The 12,657-nt window shown below is 41.3% G+C and overlaps 1 protein-coding gene across 5 annotated transcripts in view; it reads left to right on the top strand.

Moving 5' to 3' along the window:
- The window catches only part of unc13c (unc-13 homolog C (C. elegans)), a 92,161-nt gene that overhangs the window by 19,249 nt on the left and 60,255 nt on the right, over window positions 1–12,657 (top strand). For all 5 annotated transcript variants that reach the window (XM_031848691.1, XM_031848692.1, XM_031848693.1 and 2 more), the window contains 6 exons: window positions 99–177; window positions 2,637–2,642; window positions 2,928–2,999; window positions 6,828–7,047; window positions 8,054–8,281; window positions 11,897–12,038. In XM_031848691.1, the coding sequence (XP_031704551.1) occupies window positions 99–177; window positions 2,637–2,642; window positions 2,928–2,999; window positions 6,828–7,047; window positions 8,054–8,281; window positions 11,897–12,038 (747 nt within the window). The remainder of the gene's footprint in view (window positions 1–98; window positions 178–2,636; window positions 2,643–2,927; window positions 3,000–6,827; window positions 7,048–8,053; window positions 8,282–11,896; window positions 12,039–12,657) is intronic.

Here is a 12,657-nt window from a genome sequence, read left to right on the forward strand (position 1 = left end):
ACCCCCCCCCCCCCCCCCCCCCTTTCACTGCTGTAGTGTCTCCCCCAGCATGGCATTATTATGATATTAATACACTTTAAATCTGTCTGCTTCTCCAGGGCTGGCAGTATTCTTTATGGTATTGACAGCATGCCAGATTTACGCCGCAAGAGGACAGTGCCTCTTGTCCGAGACCTGGTGAGTCATCGGCCTCAACAAGGTTATGTGTGATTTATGTCAAAACTATCTGAGTGACCCCACACTGGTGGAATCCTGCTCTGTGTGAGTATGGACAGCTGCAGAAGACAATGATAACTTTACTGGGTACCTGACAAAATGGTATGGTGCATGAGAATGACAGTTTGTTTCTTATCAGTATACAATATCCTCGGACAAGCCTAGGACTGATGTTAGCCTTGGTATTCTTTAAGCTGAAGTCAAACTCCTAACTCAATCTGGATTTGTGATTTAATTACAAGTTTGTTCCATGTGTACACGATTTGGATGATTGCAAATACTTTCCTCGCTATGTAGTCCTGCTATGTAGTTAAAAAAAAAATAAACAGCATCAAAAATCCCATTATCTCTAATTGTGATAGAATAAGCATGTCAATAAGAAGTTCATGGGTGATAAAAGCAACCACTTAAAACTATGGCTATTTAGTGTCGAGCACTGCTTTGTGGGAGTGTTAATCTAACCTTAGCCATAACTCTACGGTTTGATTAATTAGCCTAGAGAGGGTGTTTAAGACATTGCATCACAGTGCTGCTCCATCATTAGTTTTTATTGCAGCATAATGTGTCATAACATATCCCACAGAGAGGCCTGTTTCAGTGGAGTCCACTTTAGCACTGTGCCACATGGTTAGTCTTTCTGAGAGACAGCATGCTGTCGTGATGCCAACAGTATATACATGTCTGTTTATAACCGTTTGTCCTTTATGTGAACACAGTGTGCGTCTGTCTTGTGTATGTTTGTTTATCATCTTCATGTATTTTAGTCTAAAGGATGGAAGAAATGATCAGAACTCTAAAAATCAAGTTGATTTACAAACAACCTGTGTAATACTTAAGCATTCTACTCTTAAAGGATTTAGATTTTCTTGTGAAATAATATGATTCTGAAGCTTGATGTCATACACATAGATGCTGATGAATGTTTATATCACAGTGAAGAACATGAGTTGATGCTGTATTTGTCCATATCTCTCATGAAATTAATAACCAACAATGTCTTGGTAAGTATGGGTTGTCGTTTTTAAATTTTTAAATCTTTTTGGATTTTGCGTGTATATTTGCCATTCCTACATAGACCCATAACAGCTATGGGTGATATTTTTCAGTGAGTTGTCAGATTTCAGCCTCGCCGATGCTTGGCCATTCTTCTTCCTTTTTTTTTGTTGCTCGACAGGTTGCTCGATAAATTGCATTTAACTTGAAATGTTGACAACTCAACCCAAAAATATATCAGAGAGACTTCATTGACTTCTGATTTAACTGTGTGAGGCTTTTAAATCATGTAAAAGTGACACTGAGCAAGCCTTTTACACGTGGGATGAAGTCAGTAGTCAGCAAACTAATTGGTCCCCTTTCATGCCTCTCCTTTGTCAATGTCTCCCATTTGCTGTGTGATTGCTTCCGGGCAGCAACAGCGTTTGATTGGAACGGACAGCAGGGTTCCCCCATATCATGGCGGGATGCAAAAGCATAAACCAAAAAAAACCAGCGTTGTAAATGGATTCACAAAGCATTGAACGCTATATTGTAGATGAATAGATAACATCTGGACACAGGGTCTTATTATATTGCCCGTAGCAACCTCAACAGTGCTGGTGCATGTTGATAAACTTACATCAACACTCACGGTTCATGTAGAGGTCACGTTCCCTTCTACATTCTCCATGGCTTCCATGGATCTTTACCATAGCTGGGCTGTACAGACAAGAGGGTCGTGGTAAAGACTGATCCAATATTGTCAGCTGTCCATGTCTGCATTCTGTTACGTAACTTCCTCCAGTATGGGATAAATGTTTATCAATCTCTGGTTATTCAAACTCAATGGATATTAACATAACAGCTAATTTACATTTGTGTGTCTGTGTGCGTCTGTGTGTTACCTGTTTGTGTTTGTATGGGCGTGTGCTGTTTAATGTTTGAGTAAGTTTGTGAATGCCTGAGCAGATGCGTGTGTTTTTTTGTGTGTTTTTCTTTTTAAAAGTGTGAGTGTGTGTGAGTCTGTGTTGTGCAGTACATCTGGCTTCACCCATACGTGAGTGTGTGTGTCTTGTGTTTCTCTGTTTGTGTCAAACTAATGTGCAGAGCAGACAGCAGAAAATATGATCAAAGCTTCATCCAACAGAGAACTGAAAATAAATGCCAAGCATGACTGCAGTTAAGTAACTTCCAGTGCATGAGTGGATAAAAAAAAATCATGCAACGGCTGTTTAATCTCTCTTGATGAATAGTTGAACCTTTCTAGAGCTCTGTGCCCTAACCAGCAGTCCTGCATGGCAGTTGAGACACCTATGCGTTCAGAATGGATAGTAAATACAATTCTTCTGCTGTTTGTGCTTTCAGCATTCATCCTCCCGCTCCTTGTCTAATTACATTTCTTTATTTCTTTCATTCTTTATTCCTGGACTCCTGGAAAATCACAGGCTTTGGTAAGCTTGCTATATGTCTATCTGCAATTAATTACAGAAACTTAGAGTCTTTTTTTTCATTTGATCTATCGATTTACTGTGATTTAGACAATTTATCTCTCTTATTTATGTATCCCATATCTATTAAGGCTTTTTCTCCCTTTCACAAAATGCTATGTCCCATTCAGAAACTGTTCAACTCTATATAGAGTGCCACTGTGTGTACACATTGAGATTCTGTATAAAACATGGGACGGAGGATTTATCCCTCTTCATCATCTTTCCTTTCCTTTCCTCTCCTCTTAGACCCTCACTGCTCGAAAGGCAGGCATCTCGTTCGCTCTGGTGAACCGGTCCACCCTGAATAATGAGGATCTGGTGAGTACTTACATGCCTGCAATGACTGCATGGAACGTCATTGTCTGTTTATTGTGGAGTCTAATTGGGTGATGGAGGTTTTTGCGGGGACATGGGATGCTGGACCCATGTTCGCTCATTATTTTTTAGGGCGCTGTTTTGAGAGCAGGGAGCTGGAACTCCGACAAACTTTCATAGCTGTTTTGTTTGCTGCAGCCATCGTGCTTCAGGATCACGTTGCCAGGAACACTGGGTTCCGAAATTAGAAGAAGACCCAAATTAGGTTGATAGCATTAGTGGTTGAAGGATTTTTCTTCAGATGTACAGCATGCCATCCTCTGTCTGTTTGCCTGCCACTGTCATATCTATAAGACATACTGCAGTTTATTAAAATAGTGTCTGCGGCCAGCTACTCACTCTTTCTGCTGTGCTCCTTCTGTCAGATTATTTGGTTGAGTTCAGAAATTATAAATTAGCCCCATAAAGTAATTTCTACTATTCCTACGATTAATAATAAGTGCTGTGTATCAAGGAACACAGAGCTATGCAGAAAAAGCAGAACGTCTCTGTGAGACACTTTTGTGTTGACCTCCAAAGCTCTCTCTGCATTAATTGATTGCAATCCTTCCCTCCCAGAGGGAAGACAGCATTATAGGATGCAAACAGCAGGAGAAAGCAGTTCTTCAGCAAGACAAACAAGCAGACAATTTCACATCCACCGGTGTGCTACATGCCTAAGCCTACAAAATGACTAGATTTAAATGTGTTCTGCACGTCATACACAAATACTTCATCTTTTTAAACACGAGACCTGGCCCTCAATTTGATTTGTGCACACTGATTTGTGTACACGTTCGTATCACTTATCTATTTCACACACTTCACTTGGTCCTCATGATTCACATGCCCAGTTGTCCTACAGTGACAGGGTCTTGATTGCTTACTAATATGGGTCTTATGAAAGGGATGACCAACTCATATCCCAGATGAGGGAGAAATGACATGATAGATGCACTGTGTCAATTGGTGTAGGAAGGGAGCTCAGTCTTGGGCAGATTTTGGAGATTGCACCACAGTGGTAGTATAAGGACTTGAACAGGGATAGATGTCCAATACTCTGATTCGGAGCGAACAAGGAATAGTTAAATAATTGGTGGCCGAGGGGAGCTGAGTTCCGAGCAAAGCTGCAGATTGTGCGGTCTTGCTAAGTAGGACAAGCAGATGTCAGAGTTTTATCTGCTGCATTAAGTCCAGGAGAGTGCTTTCCTGTGAGGACTGCGAAAGTACTCAGTAAACGACCATATGCTGTTTAAGAGTGTAGAGGAGTTAGGGGAAGAGAGGAAAGGCGAGAAAAGGAGGGCAATAAGAAGAGGATGAGAGAGGATCAGAGCTCAGAGTGTCTTGTCATCACGACCCCCTGGCCCTTATTTGTCACTGATCAGGCAGCCATGTTGAACAATCCGCCCCAAACTCCCGGGAGAGATGTTTGAACCTATTTAGAGTGCATCCATCTTCCGTCCTCTCTTTGTCTCATCTCTGCTCCAATTCTTCCATTGTTTTCCCTCTGTCGACATAATACATTTTAATTTGATTAGAATATCTTACTCTGTCATTGCTGACGTATAGAAGTCTCTCTTTCTGCGTCATGTTTCCCATGTATCTGCTTTTTAGAGCAGAAAGGAGCATTATGTGTGGGCTGGCTAACGGCCCGTGTGTCCGCTCAATGTTCTGTGCTTGATGTGATCCAAGCACCAGAGCCTTTTAACAGCGACTGTCAACATAAACTGAGGCTGTGCTTACCTGCTGAGACAAAGGCAGAGACTCACTTCTTCAAAGGAAGAAGGGAGCCACGATCTGACATGGGTCAAGGAGTATCTGGAAATGAGATGTGATGCGTTGCTTTAAGTCAGTTCAGATATCATCAGGCAAGTTGTTACTAGCAAACTATAATACATTGATTGTAAAAAAGTCATTTTTTACCTTGCCAGATAGAAAAGCATATTAGATTGAGTTTAAAATACTTGCAAATGTTTCAATTGCAACATGTGTTTCTTGTTAGTGCTGAGATGGTACAGTAGTTAAAGCAAAAGGTTGGTGGTATAGAAGGCTGGAGGTGGACGGGAAGGACGGTAGTGTTATTGTCTGTCGTGTTGCTCTCAGGCAGAGGCTGCAGCTGTCAATCAATTCCAGATGTGTCTTGCACAAAATCACCAGGGTCACCTCTCAGTGTAACACATGAGACTCACACAAGCAGCACTCTTCCCACATCTGCTGCACAGTATGTGATGCAGTGTTAGGACTGAGAGTGAGTAGACAGAGAGAGAGGGAGGGAAATTTAAAGAGACAGATATCGACTTTTGTTAATGAAATAGATGAATAGCATACACTCATGCAATGGTCAAAGAAATGGCAAAAAGAAAGAAAAAATAGAGACTAAAAAGAAACAGGTCTCTAGATTTCCCGCGTTGATAGAAATGTTGGCTCACTCATCTCCTGCAGGTGGTGTCAGTATTTACAAGTTTAACAGGAGCTTGTGTGCAAATTGTGGGTTAATCTCACACATCTGCTTCATCTCGTCGTTCTCAGATTAAAAGCAAAATCTCTCTGTCTCCCTGCTCTGTTTCATTAAAGGTCCTCTAGGACTCAGCAGCCTCTCTGTAGCATCAACGGAGGTTTGCAATGTTAGATTGCCTTGTTGTCCTGTCATCTGGTGTCATTTAATCATCTCTGCAAGTGTATGTGTGTGTGTATTTGTGTCTGTAAGTGTGTTCCAGTGAGCGGTGCAGTAGTCTTCGTGGTAAAGTGCAGAGCTACTGTTCAGGTGTTAACGCCCATTGTCAACACACAGGGGGCTGACAGCAGAGGGGGGGGAGGAGAAGGGGTGAGGAGCGGAGCGCAATAGAAGTAGAGAGCAAGTACCTCTTGGGGATTTATTTAACCACCATACATCTTCTTCTCTTCCTCTGTCGCTTTCTCTCTCGCTTGCTCTCTCTCTCTCTCTCTCTCTCTCTCTCTCTCTCTCTCTCTCTCTCAATCTGGATAATGCTCACTTTTAAAAACCTTATTTACAGCATCCATTGATTCTGCCTTCAAGAATTGGCAAGTCCCGGCCCGTTTTCCAGCCCTTGTGGATGGCAGGGCTGCTGCAGTAAAGCACTCAATTTGAGGAGGTTTCTGTTACACAGCAATCAGTCTAGACAGGCCTCGAGAAGACTTTAGTATTTGGTCTGTAGGAGCTTTATTCAGTAACCACTCAATGTGAACAAAACCTGTGGGCTAAGGATGCTGTTAATCTAAGCTGAATGAGATGTAAGGCTGATTTACTCTCATACAGCTGACCTCTCCGTCGGTGATAAGGTAATCAGAAAAGGATCAACAAAGCCTCCAACGTGTTATCTCTTGGAATAAAGTAATCTGTTGGATCGCTTTCTCTAACAACAAAAGTTGAAAAATGCTCCTGTACTGATGAATGATAGCTGCTGTTTCGACAACTCATACATATAATAAATATTACTAGGATGCAGAAGTGTATTGTAAATTTCATGCTATTAAGATCAAATTGAACTGAGCCGGCAAAAGCTGTCTCTGTTAAACTTTCTGCAATGATATTAGTCTATATTGTGGTCCCTCAGCAGGTGCAAAAGTATTCCTCTTTTTTATTGCTGGTCTCAAGATGTATTGGATGTTCCTGAAAATCTATTTAAGTAGAGTTGTTTTTATTAACTTTTGAAGTTATTACTAGGATACCTCCTCTGTTTTTTGCGACCACGTATATTTTCCTTGTCTATCATTTTCTCCATACCTTATATTATTTTTCACAATCTCTCAATGGCTTTTCTTTCTTTTCAGAAACAACATGTCTTCAAGAAGACTCTCCAGGCCTTGATCTACCCGATTTCATCCACAACACCCCACAATTTTGAGGTGTGGACGGCGACTGCACCCACCTACTGCCATGAGTGCGAGGGGCTGCTGTGGGGCATCGCACGTCAGGGCATGCGCTGCTCAGAGTGCGGCGTTAAATGCCACGAGAAGTGCCAGGACCTGCTCAATGCAGATTGTTTACAAAGTAAGAAAGTAGATCCATCCCATAATGCTTTGATGCACAGTTCACAAAGACTTTAAAGCCCATAGCTATGTTCTTACAAACATGCCTTTGTGAGTACAGTGCTACATGGGTGCATGTAGTTTGTGTGTGAGACGGAGAGGGGGGGGGGGGAAATTTGAAAATGCATTAAAAATAAGTTGCATTCTTATGCTTAATGTTAATTTTCATGATCTGACAGTCTTATCTTACTATTTACTTCCATTTTTTGCACGGCTCGCTAATAATCAAACAACTGCTCTATAAGTTTTAAAATCAGTTTACTCTCAGGTCATGGTTTGTCTGGAAATCTGTAAAGTGCCCACGATGCTAGTGTTATACTTCATCTACCACATCTCTATAAATAACAGCACTATTCTGTAAGTCCTACAGTATATGTGAATGCTGTTACGGGGATTTGTGTAATACATATTAGATATCCTCTTGCACTTGTTGCTACAAGTATCATGGTGCATTTACGCTGCTCATTACAGTACCCAATCAGCTTTTTCAATCAGGCACACCCCTGTTGTTACTGTGTAGTCACAGAGGAACGATGTGACATGCCGGCTTCAAGAATGAACCCCAAGGCAATCCTCACACACTCCAAGTGGATTAGCTACACTCTGGCCTTTATAAAATTCAATGTTTTATTACGGTTTTATACCAGCATTACAATGTCTCATAGTTAAAAAGATTAATCTTTATCACATTTCGATCTGCACTCATGAACACACTCTAGATACATAATACTGTGATCAGATACGGGGAATGAACCGCTGTTTGTGTCTCTTTTATCGTACAGACACACATTCACATAAAGAAACTCAACACTAAAGTGGGAATTTGTGATTGCCCAACATCCAAACACACTCACTCAAGGTCATAGTGGCACATATTAGACCAGTTTTTACACCAGTTTTTCGAGCAATTCTTGGGTATTAAACATGCAGACTACTGAGCGGAAACACTAAACTTTGGCTTGTTTTAGGGGCAGTGGAGAAGAGCTCCAAGCACGGGGCGGAGGACAAGACCCAGAACATCATCATGGCTATGAAGGAGCGCATGAAGATAAGGGAGAAGAACACTCCTGAAGTGTTTGAGGTGATCCAGGAGATGTTCCATGTCTCCAAAGAAGACTTCACCAGCCACCTGAAGACAGCCAAGCAGGCTGTTCTGGATGGGACCTCCAAGTGGTCTGCCAAAATCAACATCACAGGTTAGCATTGTTCCTGTAGTTTCATCAGAAAGTTCATCTTCAAACCATCTGCTCAAATTTTGATGATGTATCTTAGCTTAGAAATGTCCTGATAAACGTCCTGATACTGCTGCAGGTGACCTTTGACCTTTGGTCCATGACCTGTAACCCTTTGCTCAGTCCTCCGTTGCCAAATCAACAAAACTGCCATTACAAGTCAGGCCCATCTGGAATGACAAACATTGTTATTATAATTAGTATTTACTTGTCATTAACCTCAAGCTCTTGGTCATTAACCTCCGACACTGAACCACAATCAAGCAATGCATATTTAATTGAAAATAGAAATGGAAATTGATCATGTATTTTGTGGAGAAGTCATTTGTTGATAATGCTGTGATGGTTGCTAATGCGTCATTGTTTAAACAGCTGATGATTTTTTGGTTATCATGTGGAGACTTTGAAACCAGGACACGAACGTGTAGACTCATCTGCTATCTACTCATGCACCTAGACAAGTACATATTTTTAATAACATGTGAATTTTGAATAGGAGCTCAGTCCATGACATGCAGCTCTAATGAAAACAAGATATACGTTGAGCAGTGGGAGATTGCAACAATGCTTGCCAAATGTTAAATGGTGGCACGGTAAATACAAAGCACCTGAGAGGCAGTAATAAAGAGGCGATGGTGACTTATTATTACTGCGGAGTACTTGCTGCAACTGACAGAGATATTGTGTTTGAGCTCACTACCATGCTGATTTGTACGGTGTACTTTGGAAATGAACCCTCCAAAGCTTTTTTTTTTGTGCTTGTACAGTATGCATCTCTTTTGGTAGAAATTTGATAAAATAATGGCTAGTTGCATTATAGAACAGCTGTTCTCCCTTTTCTCACCTAACCGCTCTTGTCTTTGTTTACTCTCCCTCTTAGTAAAAGGGAGTAGATCTGAATCCCATATGTCAGTCTAATTTCTGCCACTATTTTCACACTCTGATTATATAACCTCTGTTGTTTGTCCCTGTTTCTGAAGACCATAAACCTAAAAAGAATAATCATCCTTGAGGATTACAAGGCTCTTCTTTTCATTCCACTACCTCATTTACATACATATGTACATGATTATCACTTAATCACTGGGTTTCATTTTATTCCTGGTCATAACTGGCAGAAAGAAGGTCAGGAAGTTAGCTTTGTAACCTCAACACCTGGAGTCCAATCTATCTCTGTGGTAACTGTGCCAGGCCCAGCTCATTTATTGCTCACCTTGCATTTCTCACAGTGTCAATACACTGGAGAGACATAGAAACAGAGAGGGAGGGAGACAAATATAGAGTGAGATGGAAAGGTTAGGAATAGCAAGGAAGAGGACTCTAAGAGAGGAAGAGAAGAAGAAAGAAGAGAGCGAGAGAGAGAGAGAGAGAGAGAGAGAGAGAGAGAGAGAGAGAGAGAGGCAAATAGGATTGAGAGAGACATTAAGAAGACCCAGGGTTGCCTTGATCAATTTCTCACAGGCTTATTGAACGTCCAATTTTAAAATATAGTTATTGAGTTGTTGTTTACGTCTCATTCATTCGATAAATACAGACTGACATTGACTCTGCAGCACTCTTACAGCGACCATGAGATATTCTGTTTCTGGCTAATGTGCACATTACCAGGTTTGGCAGTGAATGTGAACCTTGATCATATACTGTATACGATGTTATGCTAATTAGAACATCTCTGCTAATACCTGCCAATGCACTGATCACATCATTATCAAACAAACGTGCAATAAGGAGTATGAGTATATTACATAATACTATTTTCCTACTTAAATTCTCTTTGAACAATTAGTTCACTGTTTAATGAAAGCCTTGCTCAAACTCACCGCAACAGACATTTTATGTATAAAATGGAAAAACATGTAGTCCTTTTCTCTGTTCAGTTGCCACTCTTCATACCACAATCTGTTTATACCTCTGGGTATGCCCTCTTTGTCACTCTACTCTTCTGAAATCAAGAGAAATCTTGTCCTTTTCTCAGCTTTTGTACTAATAGGCAGTCATGTAAACTTTGCAGGAATTTTCAATTCTTTGAAAGCTATATCTGACTTTTGTTGCTTAAAATTGTGAAAACCTAAACCCAAACAGACTCAGTAAAGGATTCAAAAGGATTCTAATTTGATAAGCAGATTCAAAATGCTATCAAACCCCAACTCTCTTCCCAGTTTATTCTATTTAAGGGGGATGTGCAAAATGAAGCCACACTTGAAGGCAGGTCAAACAGCTGGCCTCCATACATACAGAGGAGTGGGGCAGGGATAATCTTGGGGATAATTGTGCTCATGTTTGTAAATCGGATATGTGACAGAGGTAGCTGCATTCTTACTTTTTCAACTCTGCACATCTGGTAGAGAATGTGGGATTGTCGATTTCAGAATGGGACAAAAATTGTGGACTGCAGCCTCTGCGCTCCGACATAGAAAGGTGTGAGGGCGGGGATTTTAGATGCCGCTGGATGAAATAACAAGCATTTTGTTTGTTTTGAAGCATACATACCCCTCTATATGTTTGTCGCTTTAACTACAGGAGCCATTTGATTTCCAGTACTCCTGGAGCAGGGAGGCCATGGCTCTTCAAGCCTCTATATCCTTCCCACCAACTTCTGTCAGCATTGAGCTGAGGGATGTATATGTACCCTGAATTATTTAGACTGTCACTTATGCATATTTAATACCTCAGTGTCCTTTTTCCCTTTTATGGCGCTGTGAAATACTACTGTCTCTCCTCTGCACCTTCCTGTGTCTGTGCGTGCGTGTGTGTGTGTGTGTGTGTAGGTGTGTAGATGTGTGTGTGTGTGTGTGTGTGAATGTGTAAGTAAGATTCAAAATCTTAGCTTTAGCGCAGCATAGACACATTGTAGCCGTGGGCCGGCACACATGGATGGGATCTACCTATAGCCTGGATGTTGGAAAATATAAATCATAGATATAATTAATATGTCACATAAACACAAGAATATTAAATGTGGCTGCTGCCAATGAACCAAAGAGCTGCTTAGTTGCCTCAGCTTTTGGCAAGTGCATAAAGTTGCTGTATGGCACTAACAAGCCCTCAATTCTTGAGTTGACGCCGTAGAATCAAATAAATAAAATTCAGGAAACTGATTAGTAAGCACTAAAATAAAATATAGAGGTAGATGCATGACTGGGGCTAAGTGGAGAGCAGGGCCGTCCTTCAATCAGAGGGTCGGCGGTTTGATCCCCGGCTCCGGCTCTACTAGTCGCATGTCGATGTGTCCTTGAGCAAGACACTTAACCCCCACAATTGCTCCCGTAGCTGTGCCTACGGTGTAGAAATGTGATAGAATCTGGATTGAAAGTCTCTTTGGATAAAAGCGTCTGCTAAATGACTGTAATGTAATGTAACGACTGGGATTTTGAGTAACTGTTGCTTTCTGTTTTTGACTTCCAAAATAATATGCCGCTGTGAATTGAGTGAAATAAGCTGTAGATCAGTATAAGTAGTGAGTGAGTTTAATTTCAGGATAAGTAACTTGAAGGTGTATGAAATCCTGAAGGTGGTCACATATGTTGCTTATGATATTTACAGTACTATTTACTCTTTTCAACCCTGTCTTGTCTCCAGTGATGAGTGCACAGGGTTTACAGGCCAAGGATAAGACTGGCTCTAGCGACCCTTACGTCACCGTCCAGGTGGGCAAGACCAAACGCAGGACGAAGACCATCTTCGGCAACCTGAACCCGATCTGGGATGAGAAGTTCAACTTGTGAGTGCAACTAATTTGACCTGTATCCGACCAGACAATCCCCACTAAGATTAAGACTCATCTGTTCAAGGGAATCTTAAAGCTTTAGTAAATACGTAGACTATTCTTTTCTTTTATTGTATTTTGTATATGCTCCTGAGATTCTCTATATATAGACATATATATATGTGTGTGTGTGTGTGTGTGTGTGTGTGTGTGTGTGGGCATGTGTACGTATGTACATGTCCTATCTCAAGGCTAAACAAGGCTCCACACCTGTAATGTGCCTCCAGCGGTGGCTCTTTCCCATTATGACCAGGGTGTAGATTAATAGAGTGATGCATTACTGTGTGCTTGGCAGAGAGCAAAGTACTGGACAAGTGGAGCAGCAGCAGCAGCAAGTGCTTCCCCCGGAAAGGGATTAGTTCAAACACAATACTACAGATACTGTTTCTCTGGATGTTGCACCCAAGATGTCATTAGAACAAAATGTAATCCGTCGGTTTTAATTCCAGAGCCGAAGAGTCTGACCCCATCTGAAGCTAAGTGCTTTGGCCACCTCTGTTCTATTTAGCAGAGTCATTATTGCGAAACGTCTGTCAGCTGCACTGATGCAAAGAAGCGGACTTTCACAAACAAA

This window comes from Anarrhichthys ocellatus, unplaced genomic scaffold, assembly GCF_004355925.1.
Source record: "Anarrhichthys ocellatus isolate YVR2014 unplaced genomic scaffold, GSC_Weel_1.0 scaffold8, whole genome shotgun sequence".
Classification (NCBI taxonomy): Eukaryota; Metazoa; Chordata; class Actinopteri; order Perciformes; family Anarhichadidae; genus Anarrhichthys; species Anarrhichthys ocellatus.